General features: G+C 36.8%; 1 protein-coding gene across 1 annotated transcript in view; it reads right to left on the minus strand.

The window, feature by feature from the left end:
- Positions 1-5,475, minus strand: part of ube2e3 (ubiquitin-conjugating enzyme E2E 3 (UBC4/5 homolog, yeast)) — a 39,983-nt gene extending 34,508 nt beyond the window's left edge. Inside the window, exons 1-3 of the mRNA XM_026271287.1 lie at positions 5,329-5,475; positions 3,641-3,847; positions 2,605-2,655 (exon numbers count right to left, since the gene is read on the minus strand). Coding sequence (XP_026127072.1) covers positions 2,605-2,655; positions 3,641-3,840 — 251 coding nt within the window. The 5' untranslated portion in view covers positions 3,841-3,847; positions 5,329-5,475. The remainder of the gene's footprint in view (positions 1-2,604; positions 2,656-3,640; positions 3,848-5,328) is intronic.
- Positions 5,476-19,514: the final 14,039 nt, after the last annotated feature.

Here is a 19,514-nt window from a genome sequence, read left to right on the forward strand (position 1 = left end):
TTTTTGGGTAACCTTTTCCTTTAATCTTTTTTGGCACTTGACAGCATCTGGTCAGTATAAACATCACTGTACTGTGTAATATGATGCTTTAAAAAAATCCTACCTTTTTCCTCAGAAAAAAAAATTACATGAATTTTCATTTCAAGTAATGAAGGCCAGACCTGCTGTAAGAAATAAACTCGGAGCCATATGAAAGCTCAGAGTGATATGCGATATGTTCCCACAGATACTATGTGATGTGGCACATTACCAACAAATCAGTATAATGTGTCAGCCTCCAGGTAAACTGCGCTCAAGGGAAATGCTGTCTGAGAAAAGAACCAGTGAAGGAGCTAATGATGAGCGTTACGGGATAAACATCTCAGTGTGCTGAACTGTGTGGCTGCACAGATCAGACCATGAAAAGCCACCAAATCCCTGCATTGTCAATTACCATTATCAGCATCTCTGGCTCGCGGCTCCAAGCTGCTGAACTGATCTCACGGCTGGCAGAGCGCACGCTGTGTTGCGCCCTCTCAAAAAAGCATGCCATTTTCCTTTCTGAACATTTGCACTTAGGAACGGTTCACCCAAAAATGGAAAATTCTTCGACTTAGTTCCTTTCTTCCGTGGAACACAAGCGTGGACAAATTCGGGCTGCTTTTTTCATTTTAAACAACAAATAGAGGCTCAAATTTTCAGAAAACAAAAACATTAATAAACCACCATAAAATAATTTTAAAAGTGGTTAGTAAGACTCCTGATTTCACAATAGTGCAGTTCTTTTGAAGCAATACAATAGTTTTGTGTCCTGTAAATACTACTTCAGTCTTTCCACTTTTTAATTCAATATGTTACTTGCCATTTTTTGTAATTAGCTGTGAAATTTACTGAGTGGAAACTGTTTTTACACCAATCGGTTTCCAGTGCAAAATTTAAGCAGTTATATTCTGCCATGCAAAGAATACAAATGACTTTTTTTAAACACCAAATCTGATGTTAATTCAGTAAATCACAGAATGAAACTGGCAAACTTCCGCAAATGTATAAAAATAAAAAAAAACATATGTCTGCATTGCTTTTACGCTTCATGTCACACTACCTAAACTGGGCTGAATGGCAGCACACTGACATCCGGTTCAGCTGCTAAAATATGCAAAAACATAACATCTTACCATGATACATTTTTGGATCCGCTATGCTTTATCAGCCCCAGTTTGTAGAGTCAGTGGTGCATGCCCTGTCAACCGAGCTGAGAGCAGTTGCTGGAGAACTTTCTGACATAACGCCGGATCAAATGAACGTGCTGTATTCAATGCCTGCTCTTGGACATTGGACTTGCACTTGGCTTTATCTGATGTTGGGTAACTGAGACACTCTAGAACTCTCCTTGACTGTTAAATTAAAAAAAGCGACAAGGCAAGCACATTTGTTGCACAGCTGTTTGACAAACATTTGATTTAAATAACATTTGCCAGCCTATGTGGTTTTTCAATGGCAAAACTAGAGCAGCTGAAATATTATTCAAAAGTCGGGGGCGGTATTTTTTTTAAAGGTTTTTGAAAGGCATCTCTAATGCTAGATGCATTTTGTTTGATCAAAAGTACAGCAATATTGTGTAGTACTTTAATAGTTTAAACTAACTTAAAATTTTATGTATTCATCCTATGGCAAAGCTGAATTTTCAGCATCCATTACTCCAGTCGTCACTCATATCTTATATATCATATTTTTATATAACATGCAAGAAACCATTTTTCTATTGATCATTGGATTCTTTAATGAAAAGAACATTTAAAAGACTGTTACAATAATCTTTCATAATGTTGTTTTGATCAATTAAATACATCCTTTCATAATAAAAGAATCATACTTGACTTTAAATGAACTGCAGACGTATTTCTACCAAATGCTCAGTTGACAATTAATGCTGAGATTCTCAAAATAGCCAGTTTAAATACTACGATATCAGTTTATCATGACATACATTTATGATTCCAATAAATGTAATCTCACACCACCTCAGACAGAGCCAATACATGACACAACGTTTATAAAATCTTGTTTGAGAGGCATAAATCAATAAGCATAAATCTCTTCCAATACTGCAGAAAGCCAAAACACACATCCAGCAGCACAGAGTGTTAAGAATATTACCAACCAGAGGACACTCTTCCGATCACAATCCACCCAATGAAAAGACTTCAAAGAAAACACCAAGAAACAATCAGAAAACTGCTGTCCTTCAAAGCATAAAAAAACAGAAGAGCTACAGAGAGAATTTCAAGAGCTCCCTCGTCTTGTTCTGGCATCTCTAGGTCAGCTCATTAAAACAGATGAGGGTTCAGCAGTAAGTTCAGCATGAGGATGTGAAATCAAAGCCATATGCTTCGGAGCAGCATATGCCATATTTTTAAAAACACAACAGCGGCAAAACCACAGGAACATCAGCGACTATACTGCCCAAAGAAAAAAAAATGCTATCCTTCCTAAGGAGTCCATCGGTTTCAAACGAGTCTAAAAACTCCAACAGCTGGTGATAAGAGTCAATTCTTTCCCATAGCAATCCTCTCTAAAAACAGTCCATACAGGAATAATATATGACGGCACGCTTAAATCACATACCTGCAGTTGGGTGGAGGATCCAGAGTGATTTCTGCAAGCTCTTTCTGGATTCTGCCAGGGAGAGAAGAGAGAAAGGGAGAGATGGTGAGAAAGCTGTGAGAATTGCAAGCAGCCAGGGAATTACACTGCCCTCTACCTCTGCTGCGTTTACTGCACGGCTGGCTCTCCCTTCAGCACAGCTAACATGGCTGCTTCCTCTTTGTTCTCGGAGGCATAACCCGAATCCCATAACAGGAAAACTTTGCCGTGCTCGTTTCTGCCTTTCCCTCCATCGCACACCGTTGATCATCACCTCAGCTCAAAGCCCGCTCCCCTTAGCACACCCCCCGCCCCTCGTCGGCGGGTTTAAGTCACTTTAGGCACAAAAGATTTTCTTTTAAAGCTTATATGCAAATGAGGCAGAGGGAGGGAGGGGGGGTGTTCTCGGGCATATTTGACAAGAGCTTTAATGCACAGCTCTGATGCTGTTACTAAAGCATTATCAACAGCATGTAAAGGAGCCGGGGCAGGATTTTTGACATTTTCTAAGAATAACAGTTTGTTTTTTTTGATCTGTCATTCCACCCACATTGAGAAAGTCTATGGGGTTTCAATGAGTATTGATGCAGACTGATTGGTTACAGTTTTTTTTTTTTTTTTTTTTTAGCATTAATTAGATTTAAGGGTAGAATCGCTGTATTTACTAGTCTCCATAAGGGATTCGGTTCACTTCTTTTGTTCCTCAAACAACTTTAAGTAGAAGTTCTGGGATGCCTCAAAAGAACTTTTGCTAAGTAAGCATGGTGTGGATCGTTGAAATTAAATATAAGCCAATCGCACGGCGTCTTTGCTCATGCAGTGAAGTAATTATCTAAGCTTAGTGCTTTTATTCTCAAGTACGGAGCACAGACGCCAAAACTGTTAATTGGCACATAGTGAAAATGAACTCGAATGCACAAAAAGGGATAATAAAAAGCAGTTAAATGTGTTGAAAGGACCGAATTTAGAAATGAGATTTAATCTTCAACTGCAAAACAGAGAGATTTGTCAGCTTTACCTCTTTGCGCTGGAGGATAATTTGGCTGTTGTTTTGCTGGACAGTTTGGTGGACTTCTTCTGCTGTTGTGGAGGCGTGGGTTGTTTTCGCTCCTCTTGTTCTTCTGGTTCTGGCACGGGAGGATCTCGCTGATCCGCATCGGAACTGCCGCTGCTGGTGCTGGGACTTTCATCATCTGACCGTTGCCTTTCACTGGACATTTTCCACCTTTGTAAAAGGACAACAAGAAGTTCTGAAGCAGGCCTGACTGCGATCACAAATCTCAAATGTGCTCAGTGGAAACTTAAATCCTAACCTCAAGGCCACCTGGAACCCTAACGTTTCTAAATACAAACAGAAGCAAGGAGGATATGCAAACACAAAGTGACATATCACAGAAACCTCAGTTTCAGGTTTTATAGTACTTATTTATTATTTGCACTATAATCTATACCAGATTCTACGAATAAAATGGTCATAAGTCACACACTGAATGCAGTGTAAGTCACTTTGGATAAAAGCATCCACCAAATGCATAAATCTAAATTTACTAGGAACAATTGTCTCTAATAAATAGACCTTTAAGGTACAGTGAGAAATAGATAGTTGCAACTAAATAAAATAATTAACATGGGTATCAAATAAACAGGTAGAAGAAAAACTGGAATAGGTGCCTGCAACAGCTGGAATGCTTAGTAGCTGGCAGGGAATAGCTAATATATGAATCACAGATTCCTATATAAATTAATTGTTTAAAAAAATGATAATGGAATAGTCACTTGTCACAACAGTAATGAACGTCAGTAAACACTGGCAAGTAGAATCTAATGAGGCTAGTCAGTGTTGGATTACTTACACTGGTAATTAAAAGAAGTTCCAGTAAACATAACAGAAATAGGTATTTGTTAGTTAGGAGTAAACGCTCAAACGGCTTGCCAGGAGAGCAACAACCACAATGAATCCATAGGATCTGGACTCTGAAAACACAAGCAAGCCTACAGAAGATCCGATCCAATTACATCAAACTGTTGTCATTCTGAAGGACAAATCGTCCACGTTTTCACACGTATAACCACACACACACCAACTTGAGTCTTTAGCGACTGAGCTGATAGTATTTGTAAATAGCGCAGCGGCAACATTGATGCAACCATTATGACGTTTCACATGGATCCGAGATACATTGTATCAGTTTTGCGCTTAATGTTACAAGCTGCAGCGACCATCACACGTTCACAAAACCCTCCTCCGCAAAAAGAGCCTGTAGTTTTTTCACTCTCCATCTGCTGATTAGGTGCAAGTGGCTGAGCTTATGAGAGTAAACGAGAAAAACACACGGCGGTTCCAGCAGAATCTGTCGCTGAGAAGAAGAGGATTTCAAGAGCTGCAAAGGAAAGCAATAATTGCACCTATTCGCAGCATGTCCACCCCCTTCACTTTAGGAGAACGAGGCGATATCGCGAGCGGATTGCGAGGAAAAATCGAGCCTTTTAACGCACGCCGGGGCGAAAAGATTCAGACTGGATCTTTTAAAATCCTTTGTAAGAGGTTTGTTATGGTAGGAGGCACTCCAGTATCAGCATGGTGTACCAACTGATGCGTGAAGTCAGTTTCGAGCTCCCCTCTCTTCAGACCTGAAAACACTAAGAAAGGACGACGTTACCCCGTCTAATGTGGACTCTACGAGACCCTTAGAGCTTCTTCTTTACCTTAGACGCGGTCCTGTCCTGATCTGGGGTGGTTAGGAGTGTTAAAAATCCAGTTGAAATGGAGCCGGGAAGACGACGGGCTCCGGCCGAGCTGTGAACATTGGAGAGTAGGAAGGAGAGGAGGCGCTGCAGTTTTACTCGGGGCCGACGGGTGGCGCTGTGCCGCGCTTGGACATAAGCGTCTACCGCCTCGGATGGTCCCACACAACCTTTAAACCAACGTCAAATTGTATCACCTGAAGATATGCTCCACCTGAGCAGGATTTTAAAACCTGTCACCGTCCGTGTGAAGAAGACACCGACAGCGAGCGTCGTGTCACTTGTCGAGAGCGAGGGGGGATGTTGTGGCGTCGGGAGGAAGTTTTGACATGTTGTTGTTGTGAGGGCTCCATGGTGAGCGCAATCAGCTCACGGAAACTTTGAGCGTGGGTGAGAAGTTTGGCTGGAATTCCAGCGCAGGTGGGAGTCCCTGCACAGCACTGCATGACTTACTGCATGACTTCTCTATTGTCTGCTACACTTCATTCCGTGCCGCTCTTTGACTCCTCAGGAGTAAATAGTGTGTACTTCTCTATTCTATATGCTCTTTTACTTCAATATAATCTGTATTTCTGCTCTATAGCATATTCTGCATGAGGTCGTTATAGTCTAAAATACATTCTGCTTTCTCTGTAGCCACCTGTTTTAAGTGTAGGCTACTGTATGTTTTATGATGATATTGAGCCTATATGACTTTAATGTACAGCGCACTACTGTAGTCATTTTTACACTATAGTGTATACTGCACAACTTCTAGTCTAAAGTAAACTCTCATTTATAATAAAGCATGTCTTAGTAGTTTATATGCACTGTATTGATTCTCTAGAGTCGGTAAAGTGGACCTCTTTCTTTATTCTATAAGATGTTTTACTTCTCAATAGTATATTTTGCACAAATTCTGTATAGTATATACTTTCCCTTCTGTGATACTACATGACTAATCTATGCTTTTTTGCTTCACTTCTTTATTGAAATTAGTATAGACTGTTCTGTGTTCTGACTGTCATCAATCAATCTTGCTATATTATATATGACTATCATTGGATTTCTGTATAATCGTTAATTTATACTTCTACTGATTATATGCTTACTATAGTCTATATTACATTCAGCTCAATTGAATATACTTCATTACTTCTAGTCTTTAGTATTTGGATTTATAATACCTTACTCTTTAGTACCTATGCTAGCATGTCTTCTCTGTAGTTTTATGCCAACATATTGCTCTTATATATAGACTTGTCTATAGTTAATAATATACACTCTGAATGACCTTTCTTTATAGTACATACTGCTCTAATGCATATACTGTTTAAGTTCACTATAGCCTCCTTAGGCCTCTATATTGCGCAGATTTTCAGTTGATCTGGATGGATTGAACATTATATGTATATAACATAACCAAAAAATGTAAGGGTATAGTTCGTGGTGTTATAATGTATTCGGTTTTCCCTCAATATAATGATTACACTCTGCAGTGCATGCTTAGTTCAAGTGTATCCATTTAAATTCTAAAGCTAGAGTTCATTCATTATTTTTCATCTGTTTAGCTATATTGTGACACTCCACTGTAGACAATAGCATCTGTTTTTTGTGATAAGTGATTTGACATGTTAAGGAACATTGCCCAATTATTTCCCTTGCTGGATTGTTAGTCATCCTTCCTCTGACAGCATTTAAAAATAGCTCTGAGGTTGCATGTGTATTTCTGTACAGTAAGGCCACTCAGGTATCTCCGAAAGGCACAGTTTATTCTACATTACTGGTGACCGCCCAGATAGCTTTAGCAAGCTTTAATGTTCAGTACAAACTTTAAATGTGCACAGGCTTAGGATAATCACTTTACTGAGTCGCCTAATTGAACAGAATCATCTCTGAATTGATTTGAGCAGAATAATGACACTATTGTCTTTAGAGGAGAATTTGTCTCATATTGGAAGAAGTTCGCATCATTGGTCGAGCACGATTTGTTCAATTATTAAACAAGTTCAATTCAGCACTCAACAGATTTATTGAAGACATTAGCGTCCTTATTAGGGCTGGGTAAAAAAAAAAAAGAATCCCAAGAATCGATTTGTCTAGCATGTTTGCAGTTAATAAACTGAATACTGTAGTGCATCCTACCATCCAATAACTCACAATAAGCTTTGTACTTTGTTACTTTAATATAAAACAAAGTCTCAGATTTCAAATTCTGTACATTTTATTACAATATTCAAACAATAGGTGCTGTTTTTGTACTGATTTAACCAGATTTAGCGTAAACTGATCATCTCCTCCGCATTAATACGAGTTACAGCACAAAATAAACATAAATGAACATCCAAAGGTTTTAAAAGAAAGAGTGCTTAACAAACTTACCAAAATCTATATCATGTAATTTCTCAATCAGTGTTTCAACTGCGGAAATATGCCAATAAAACATCTTGTGAACAATGTCACATAATGTCACATTTACCTGAATGAAATTGAAAAAATTAGGAGCATTGTGCTAAATATGCACCATATAATATATAAATTATATTTAAAGTAAGACGCCACCGTTTTTTCATATAGCACTGTATTCTTCCCTCAACTTAGATGAGTTGATATGTACCTCTCCCTCTCAGTGCATATACCCAATTGCTGTACTGCGCAATTTAGCTTAGCACCATTCATTCCTTAGGATCCAAAAAGGGATGAATTTAGAAGCTACCAAACATTTCCATGCTTTCCCTATTTAAAGAGGGTTACATGAGTAGTTACACGAGTATGGTGACACTAAATAAACAGTGGCAATTTCCTAAGTGGATAAAAATGCTAACTATAATGTATGGCAGAAGAGCACTTTGCAGCACTTCGACCTCGACTCCTTAAAACTCCCCCTCTCCCTCTAACTTCCGTCAATACAACCAACGTGAGGAGTTTTCAGGAGTGATAACAAGGGTTACAGTAGCAAAAAAGACAGAAATGGAGACAATTTATTTTGCTTTGATATTTAGCTGTCAGTGCCATTCAGACATTTTAAGTGACTTTGAGTGTCCAAATACTTTTGGAGCGCTTATATCTTTCAAACTCTATTGTTCCTTGTCAATGGACTGAAATGTTAATCTCCGTATCATTTGTATGGCTCATACCAGCTCAGTTTCAGTTTCGCCTGCTTTGAAATGTTAGATTAAAGAACACTTTTGAAGCAAATGATGTCGCGCTCCACCAAACTAGATCGCCGTGATGAGAGCAACACTGTTTTCCCGTCTGCTACACGGCCGTCTCTCTAAGTGATAATCTCCAGGTGAGATGGGAGCAGGGCAGGTTTAGGAGGCTGTATTAGTTTTTTTTCTTTTTTCCAGCATCTCGGCAGCTTGATGTGTGCGGGTGTCTCACTCCTTGTGCTTATCGTGTGTGACAGCGCATTGACAGCACGGGGAAGCAAAAGAAAACAGAACCTTGTGGGTTTATGCTTACCACTGGATGTCAAAAAATGACATACGGGAGCTCAGAGTGAAATACAAAAGCCGTGATATGAATCAAATATAAGTGGAGAGATAAAACACTTTAGAAGGCTTGCGAGGACAGGAATGTTGATATTAAAAAACGGAGTAGAATTGACTCGCATCTAAACAGAAATGATGACCTTAGACAGTCTGTCAAAGGAAAAGTTTCATGGCACTCCATGATTTTATGTCTTGTAGAACAGAAAAGGACTTAGCAGAATGTCCAAGCTGCTGTTTTCTATATGAAGATGGATGGGATACAAGGGACTCTGGATTGTAATTGATAACATAATTTACAATTGAATAGCTTAAATGTCCTCATAAGTATGTATTTAATTTTGTGGAATCTGTGATTTCACACATGAAAAATGCATTCGAATATGAATAATTCTAGAGCAATACATTTACAAATAATTTTACATCATCCCATCATAGGCCCCGCCCACTTCAATCACTTAAAGGCTGACTTCAAAAGCAGATAGAACCCTTTGTAATCACTGATGTTATATACACTGCATACAGATGCTTGATTAATTTCAGATTTACTCAATGCACTTGAGCTACTCCCGACAACAGGATAAATCCATTGTCCATTGTCCATTGGACAAAGCCTTCAGAAACTAATGGATAGTTTATTTTGAATGATGTCCCGGATTATTTTGTAAACAAGGTACAGTGTAATCAAGGGTTTGCAAAGAAATGTTTCTTGAAATATAAAGCAACTGTATTGGATCCGGCTGCAGCTGGAACGTTTTCAAAGCATTAACATGCTTTTTTTCATGCATTTGCATGAGTCAATCAAAACAGGGGCCATTTACTTACAAGCCTTAAGGGAAACGCTCCCCGAAGTTGTTCATTTTGGCCAGTTTGAGAGTTGAAAAGATACTTTATGCGAAATATGACAAAAAAATAAATCCATGACCCCTTTAAAGTCAGCATAAAATGCTTTTTGCAACCCATTTTGCTTCCATTCTTCAAAATATTTCTGTGTGAAGAAAGAAAAAACTTAGAATGTGCCTTGATGTATCCATTGTGAATTGATTGAACTGTGAAGAGTATACACAACTGATGAATTATGGGCAGTAAGTCTCAGAATGTGCATTAGGAAAATAAAAAGGTCAATTCTGATATCATGTTGACTTTAAATACAAGAATTAGGATCGTTTTATTTCCTTTTCTCTGTGAATTTATAGCGCAAGATGTCCTATAAATGCCATGTTGCAGAGAGAAGCTGTATCTGATTGAAAATGCCTGTGTGTACTGAAAAATGCTCGGAATGACATATACAGGAAGAAGAGTGCACTGGGACAGACAATAATAGTGCCTATAACAAGGGAGCTGTTATTGCTCTTGCCAAGAAAAATACACTTTTTTTTTTTTCTTTTTTTTTTTTGGTCTGTAACAATGAATGTTACTGCATTTTGGAAACCAAAAATCCATGTGGGGTTGTGGTTGACCTATAACCGTTTGTGTAACAGTTTGAATGCAAGAAATCGTCTGCTACTCAAAGCTGTTTAAAACCCGATCTGATGGAAAAAAGAGCCTTATAGTATGTTAAAATCATCAAGTTTACTTTACCCAGAGCGTTGCTGATAAACATGCAACATCAACTCCACTAAAATCCACATTTTGTGCCTTAAAGGTTAAGCGAGAGTAAATTTTGGAATTGCTTTAACCCAAAATGATTGTGGACTTGAATATTAATTAGCTTCTAATTAGGCTGTCAGCATACAGAGGCAGAAAAGAGCATTAATATTTAATAGCACAGCTGGTTGCTGTTCCTATTGCAGTGGAGTTTTACTGATTCATGACAGCACTTTATAATAACAAAAAAGCACTGCTTTTAAAAGTCAACTTTGTTTTATACCATGTGCATTTTGGCTGACACAGTAGATGAGATTGTGTTTGTGCATATTCAATAGTGTTGGAGGAGAGCCTCAATAACTAATTAAATTAGAATTGTTTAAATACCAATTTCTTGCAGCAACAGGGTGTTTTGCTCCAACTGCTTTTGTATTCAGATACTAAGAGAGCAGCTGTGTGCAATCTGTTCTGCTTTTCCTGACCTCACAGGTTCAACGGTGGGCTGCTCTCTGTACGTACGGTGCTGTAAATGTGCTGAAGTGTGACGCTGAGGACTTGCTCAAGTGTAAGAGACCCGTCACTGAGGCTTTTTACGGAGACCCCGCTTGAATAGGAGATTCTGTGAAATTATAAACACATGTCTGATGTCAGAGGGAGGAGCAGCACACCAGACTTTACATTTGTGACACAATACTGAGCTTATTGACACTGGCCCAAAGCCTCGGAATGTTTTAAATGGAATACTAGCTTACTAGTGCTAGGAATACTGCATCCTATATGCCAGCGGTTCTCAATTCTAGTCCTCGCGCCTCCTGGCTCTGCATATTTTGCATGGCTCTCTTTGTTAACACACCTGATTCACATAATCAGCTTGTTAGAAGTGATAGAACTGTGTTCCCACTGACATGGTCCCTACACAGTGTTCATTGCTCCCTACTCCTCTCACACACTTCAATGTACTCTGAATGGAATATATACGTTCAATTCGAACTGGAATCATGGCGGAATATCCTGTGATGTCCACTTCGCAGGGCACTTGCGTTCGGATAGAACAAACTTCTGAAGCCATAAGAGAAACATACAAATGTGTAGAGCAGGTGGTTGTGAGGACTGGAATTAAGAACCGCTGGTTTATGCTGTATATATATACACACCAGTGTTTCCAAACCTTCATCCCCATAGCCCCATCAGCAAGGTTTCAGGTACCCCTTAATCAAAACAGAAATGCATAATTTTGTATTTTACTGTAATTCTGGAGCTTTTAAGCAAAAAATAATAATAATAATAATTTAAATGAAATAAAATATTGACTATAATACATGCTTGCCATGATTTACAGAATTCTCCCAATAACATGTGATTCGGTTTATCAATATTTCATGTACCAAAAAAAAAAAAAATTCAGGCGTATTTAGTACAATAATCATTAGATAACATGACTCACAGTGCAGCCCCAAAAATCTAATTTAATCTACTATCGTAATTTTAAATCGCTATCCTTCAAACCACTAGGTTATACCTATCTGGCAGCAAATTTTTAATCATCTAAAATAAAATAAAATAAAATTCAGAATGCTATGATCACTTTTTCTTTTATATATTTTAATAAGTCAGAATAAGTATGTTTCTTCACTTTTACATAAATCTGTTACACTGAATGACGATAGAATGTTATTTCACTCATATTTTGACAGTAACATTAAAGTAGACACTTTATTTGCATTTAATATACTTTGTGCATATAAAATACTTTTTGCTCATTTAATTTAATGTTGACACTAAAATGGTCTTTGACATATTTATTTTCAATATAAAATAATATGAATTTTTAAGTGTTTAAATAATAACATTTCAAGTATTATTATATATTTGTTAGTTTATAAAATGATTTTAAATATTATTTAATACAAATATTTTATTTCATTTTGAATTATTTTTCACACTCTCATTTGTGTCTGTGTACTGGATGTTCCATTTGCCAGATAAAAAAGTGCAGCTTTAGAGAGCACAATTGCACATACAGGATACAATTGCAGTTAATAATGTTGAGTGTTTGCATGGAACACCCTTATTTGGAGATGCTGTGGGTGTGTGTTATGCAAATTACTAGCCACAGACACACCTTCCTATATTTAGAATAATAAACAATCACCGCTAAGCTTCCTTCTCAGTAATTTATTTCCCATTATACTTTTAGTTTCCTCATTTGGTGGAAAGCAGTTGTGGCACCTGGCTCTGAAAACCTGAAAGTATTTTGTATTTTGACATCACAGCATGTCAGATAGCATTTGTACCCAGCATGCACCTGGTGGTGATTGTTATGCATACAACTTGCTAATCTCAAACAAGCCTATTGTGTCAGCCTAATAAAAAAAGCATTCATGAGTGTGTTATTCTTTCTTTAGAAAAAAAAATCAGATGATCCCTGTCTAGTGTTCAAATAAGAGCCAACTTTCTGATCTTTTTGATACTGTCGCAGACAGGCACTGTACTCACTCACTGCTTTTGTAAACAAGATTGGTTATGTTAAAAGAAAAAAATCTGTTATCTGCCAGCAGAAAGGAAACTGATAACTGGTCATTAATATATTGTCTTCTCTTTGTTCTGTCTGTTAAACTGTGCCAGACTTGTGAGCGTGTGTGTTTGTTTGTGTTGTGCAAATTTGCATGGAAGTATGCCAAACACTTGCAGCAGAGATAAGGTCCCATTGATTGATGGGATTCCAGTGAATGCTGCCCTATAAGCAGTGGAAACTCTGGAGTCTCTGTTTACGGCAGAAAAACCACAGTGCTTCATCTGTTAGAAGCCACTGGTATGATGTTTGTGTTTTCATTCAGCAGTCAATGAAACATTTGCATGATGAGCCACTAGGATGGGAATTATGGTCAAGCAAGGTCTAGGGGGTGGGGTGGTAGCACACATGAGCTCTATTTTGATTGTTGGTGAATGTGCATGTGTGTCAGATGGACATTTTTAACCATTGCAATGCGTCTCTTGTGCCATAATCTTTTTTTGAAAGATTGTGTGTCATAATTTTATATATATATATATATATATATATATATATATATATATATATATATATATATATATATATATATATATATATATATATATATATATATATATATATATATATATATATATATATATAAACACATCTTGCAAAATATAATTTGTGTCAAAGTTTGGCTGGTTAGGACGACCCTGTTAGCCCCTTCTGAATAAAAAGGCCTGTTTCTCCATTTACAGCCATTCAAAAATAACTGTTTTTTTTTTCCTTAGTAAGTGTTTTACCAGTAACAGCTACATTTTGCATGGCTCTTCAAAGAGTGAAATGTGTGTTTTTTTTTTTTTTTTTTTTTCTCGTCTGCTCTCTTTGACATTACTTGGGATAGTTGCTAGTAAAAGCTCTTAGTTTTTGCAAAGTGTTATTTTAGTATTACTTATAGACTAATTGTACTAATAGTCTTTATACTTCTGTAAAATCAATGGACTTCAATTGGCGTGAAACACTCAAAAAACACTCAAGATGTGCAATTATTATGTTAGTATCACTGCAGATTACTCTTAATTTTCTCTAGATTTAACACGTTTTTCTTTCTATTTGTCTGTGAATTCAAATCTGCTATGTTAAACACTCTGGATAGAATCCTACACTGTCAGTCATTGGTGATATTCAAAGATTGGAAAGTGGTTTACAGTGACGGTGTTGAAACCTGATCTTGTGGGTACCATCCAGGGTTGTTTTATAGTCTTTTATTTGCCTCTGGCATGATGCTTTAACATGCCGTTGAACTCAAATCATCAACACCCCCCTCCTGTTCCTCGCTCTTTTCTACATCTCCACTGGGTCCATTGTCCTCTGACAGCACAATTGCTACGCTGCCACCGGCTGTGTGTTCAAATGGAAATAGACTGAATTAATATTGTTTCTTATGAGTGCTGAAGAATTCCACACCTTTACTGCCTCACAATGACAAACAGGAATATACTTAGTGCAAAAAATGTGCTGTAGCATTGCAGGTTAGAATATGCTCCTATGTTTGACTATGGCTCTTGAAATGTCCAGAAACAATTCTCTACGCAACTATGTTAATGCAAATTTTGATCCTTGATCAGTATAAAATCAGTAGGGTTAGTACAGTTAGTAGGGCATGATAGAGATACTTTTACTGGATTGGAAAAGTTGTAAATAGGGGTGTAATGAATCAAAGTTAGTTTTTACCATTTTAGAGTGAAAGTTTATCATTTGCACATTTTCAGGTCTTGTCATTTTACATTAAAGCATAAGAAGAGGTACATCATTATATAGATGTATATCATTATATTGGATATATTGCTGACCGTCCACTTGCCTTTTTTCTTTTACATACAGTACTGTTCAGAAGTTTGGGGAAAATAATTTATTTATTATCAAGGCTGCAATTATTTAGCAAAGTAAAATAATAATAATACAGTAATACAGGTAATACAGTAAATTACAGTAAAATCAGTAATATTGTAAAACAATATTTTAAATATATTTATTTCTAATTTAAAGAAATAAAACAAATAATTGTATAGAATTATAATTTTAAATAATAATAGTAAAGTTTTCTTTTTTCATATATTTTAAAATGTATAATTAATTATTTTAAGGGCTTAAGGGCTTAATTTTCAGCAGTTATTATTCCAGTCTTCAGTGTTGATTTTCTGCTCAAGATTAGCTTTTTTTTCCTCATTTATTGTCAGTATTGAAATCAGATGTGCTGCTTAATATTTTTCCGGATCTTGTAATATATATATATTTTTCAGATTCTTTGAAAGTTCAAAATCGTTTCACTCCATACTTATATTATAGTTACAAACAAAAAACTCTTCAGCCAACTATTGAATAGGCCATCTTTACAATGCAGAAGAAAACCATATCTAAAAAGGTGCACATTTCTAAAGCGTAATTTACACCGGAATCACATGTGCAAAACAAAGTAGCATGTGCTTGAAATAAAATAAGCATTGATCGGCAAAATTAATAGTAAAATATATCTGACTGAACAGCAAAGTTTGTTTATGACTTGTCAGAAATCCCAAAAGAAACAACAGTTACTGAATTCAAATTGTAGAAGAAAGGGCTAGATTTTAATGCAGAACTTCCATGCGTGACGTCACTTCTCTTGGGTGAGGGAACCTCAGAGATTTGCAGTACACTGGTGGTTCTGACAGATTTTCGAACATAGCAATGTGTGAAATCAAGCTTGCATAGCTAGAAGCGTTCACACTCTCTTACTTACACAGGGTAGGCTTGGAGCCTAAGGAACTGAGGAGCCATTGTCCCATGTTGATCTATTTTTTGTACGTGCTCACTCTGTCTTTCTGGGTTTAGCTGTGGCTCAGAGACTGCTTGATGGAAGGTGTGCAGCAGTGGTTTGTGGCGACAGTGAGAAGTCGGCACTGGTTATTTATGTTGGCCGGTGCAGGCATTTCAAGAGGCGTCCCCAAGGCCAGAGACAGACAGAGCGAGCCGACTCCAGCCCCTCTCCGTATGGAAGAGCAGCTGTATTATTCAGCTCCCACAAAGTGAAGTGCAGCCCCTCCTTTCTGACTGCTCACTGGCAGAGTTTGTTTTTAATCACTGCAATCTGCGGCCACTTCTTCCCTGGCTCCCCTGATGGGTAATAGAATGTAATGGTGGGCTGATTCTAGGCTTGGCGTGGCTAGCAACATTTTTTGAGATTTAGCTCGCTCAGCCATGTTGGCTTCCACATTTATAGCCTGTTTCTTTTGTGATTTCACTCCTTCACTTTCTTATTTTCTGTGGCAAAGATCTGCTTAAACCAGCATGAGTTTCCAGGCTGGTGTAGTTTGCTGGTTAGTCCTGCAGAACTAGCACAGTGCAGCTGGTTATGGTGTCCAACACATTTTAGCGACGTTTTGCCTCTGTAATCAAAGATAATTCCAACAAATCAGGATATTCAGTGATTTGACACTGTATCCATAAGGAATTGATTTATTAGTTTTTGAGGAATTTATTCATAAGGCAGTGATTTATCCATACGGTATTTTTGGATTGTGAACGGTGTGCATTACATGTCAGAATATGGCAGGGCTTTTCATGTGTTGTGTGTTATTTAAAATTGAATTTAGAATTTTTGTATTGTTCTAAATTTAGATTGATTTGAATTGAATTTGATGCATTATTTTCTATATACATACTCAATTAAGGAAGGCTGCCTCGTAGACATTGTTGTTTTTTTTTTTTTCAAGTTTGGACTGATAGCTGATTGTTTTTATCACTAATATTTATGGCACGAAAATGTTTCGTTCATAGTTTAAATAAAATAACTTCAGTGTATAACCAGTGTTATTTTAGTATTATTTTAAACATTTTTTTAGCTTTTTAGCTTTTTTTCATTTTAATTTTAGTTTAAGTTTGTAATTTTAGTATGTTTTTGTTATATTAATATATTGTATATAATTTTTAAATATATATATTTAACTTTTTATGTTTTTTTCATTTTCAATTTAGTAATTTGTCTTTTTTTTTTCTTTAGGCTGTTTCTTTTTTATTGATTTAGCAAACAATGAGGAATTTCTATTTGAAATTGTATTTACCGGTAAGGATTTAGATATTCATATAATTTCAGTCATTGTGATTTTAAGACAAACTTTGCATGAGGACTTTAAATAGTTTTTACGTTCTTAAAAGTTTTTACATAATTTTTAAAAGCATTTAATTTTTAAAATGGCCTATAGAAATGTGCCCTTTATTTATATGTATTTCTTTATATTTAGTCATTTCTAAACCACAGTGGAAGAACAATTTATTTCCCACCTTAATTTTCATGAACTGTAATTTGGTAAATTCAACTTTCTTTCATTCCAAGTCAACTTGTGGTGCTGCCAATTAAATTTACAACCAACATTAAATATGAAAGTTGCATTTTTATATACAGTGGTATGCAACAGTTTGGGAATCTGTGAAAATGTGAATAATAAAAAAAAAGAGAGGTCATACTAAATGCATGTTATTTGTTTTATTTAGTACTGTCCTTAGTAAGATATTTTACATAAAATATATTTTCATATAGTCCACAACACAGAAAAAAAAATTGCTGAAATTATTAAAATAACCCCATTCAAAAGTTTTGGAACACATGGTTCTTAATACTGTGTGCTGTTGGAAGATCCATGGCTGGATTTCTGTTTTGTGATGGTTGAACATGAGTCCCTTGTCTGTTCTGAACAGTTAAACTGAGAACTGTTCTTCAGAAGATTCTTCAGTTTTCCAGCGTCTTTGCATATTTAAACCCTTTCCAGCACTGACTGTATGATTTTGAGATGCAACTTTTCACACTGAGGACAACTGAGGGACTCAAACACAACTAATAAAAAAGATTCAAACATTCACTGATGCTCCAGAAGGAAATAAGATGCATTAAGAGCTGAGGGTGAAAACTTCTGAAATTTGAAGATCAAGGTAAATTGTACTTAATTTGTGTTCCGGCAAACATACAAGTATCTTCTGTTGCTTACAAAGGGCAGAACTAAAAAAAAAAAAAAAAAAAAGATATTTTAACAAAATAAGAAAAAATTGGACATCTTCATTGTGTTCAAAAGTTTTCACCCCCCAACTCTTAATTCATCTTGTTTCCTTCTGGAGCATCAGTGAATGTTTGAATCTTTTTTTAATAGTTGTGTGAGAGAACTTTTGAATGGGGTTATTTTAAAATTTTAGCTTTGTGTGTGTGTGTGTTTGTTGTGGACTAAATGTAGACATCTTTTATGTACAATATCTTACTCAGGACAGTACTAAAAAAAAAAATAACATGCATTTAGTATGATCTCTCTTATTTCGTTAAAAATATTAACATTTTCACAGATTCTGCAAGGGGTGCCCAAACTTTCGCATCATGCCACTGTAAAACATGGCAGACCTGACTAGCGAGCTTCCTACGAACGAAACATATTTAAAAAAAAATTGGCTCAAAGTGAATGTGATCATCTGACATCATGTTTTTAAACATGAAGCCAAAAATTGCTGTAGGAAATTGTTTTACAGGTCTGTTGTGCACCACTGCTGCTTTTTTGATTATCAGGTTAACATAAAGTATGCAAAGAGCTCACGACCTCCTGTACTCCAGCCCTAATAGCACGTGTATCTTTTCTTCCTCTAATTAATATCATATTCTGCAGGATGGGCTCTTTCCATCAGCGTAGACCTCAAGGTCGGTATGGCAGGGGTCAAAACGGCCCCTGGAGGAGCCACATTTCCTGCGATTGGCTGAAAGCATGCGTCCTTCCATTGTTTTCCCTGCCCAGGTTTTCTCCTGAATGCTAGATTTTAGAGGCCTTTGTGTCACTTCACAGTCACTGAAACAATGCTTTCTGCAAGAGGAAGATTATGACAGATGACTGTTCAGAACTCACGGCTCACCGCAGAGATAGGAGCCACTTAGATCACAGATTCACGCAGAAGCTTCTGTGCTGCAACCTGAGGGACTTCTCCAAAAACAAATGGCGTTTCTCTCACGACAAATTTACTTACAATCACCGCAGACTTCTCGCAATGATTTCTCGCCAGAGAGCGGCGTTGAGTGAGAAATGGATGTGGACTGTGAATGCGATGGGTGTGTGCTCTCTTTGTTGTCTTTAGAGTGTCTAGGGACATTACTTCCAGTTTCTGCTGCTGAGGCCTGGGGCTGAAAGAGGGATTACAGGATATACCCAGAGCTAGCTGATTTTGTGTTTCGTTACCACAGTCTTTTTACATCCCTTTTGTCTTCCTTTGTTCTGTTGATACATTTGTTTCTACGCACACGCAGTTAAGGAGGGCTTCCAATTGGATAGTGTGCTCGTGTCAAGTTTGGATTGATAGCGGATTATATTTCCACGTATATAATAGTTTACGTGCTTCTCTCGCGCACCACACCGTGACAGTTATGTGCACTACATTATTAATCTGTTCTGTTGTCTTTATTATTTAATGAATGTTTGCATAAATCTGCAACGAAAATGTTTTTATTGCAAGCATTGTATATGTTGATATATTTCAGCAACAAATTGGAGTAGAAATAGAATTACGGAATATAAAAAAATTATACACATTAC

This window comes from Carassius auratus, chromosome 9, assembly GCF_003368295.1.
Source record: "Carassius auratus strain Wakin chromosome 9, ASM336829v1, whole genome shotgun sequence".
Classification (NCBI taxonomy): Eukaryota; Metazoa; Chordata; class Actinopteri; order Cypriniformes; family Cyprinidae; genus Carassius; species Carassius auratus.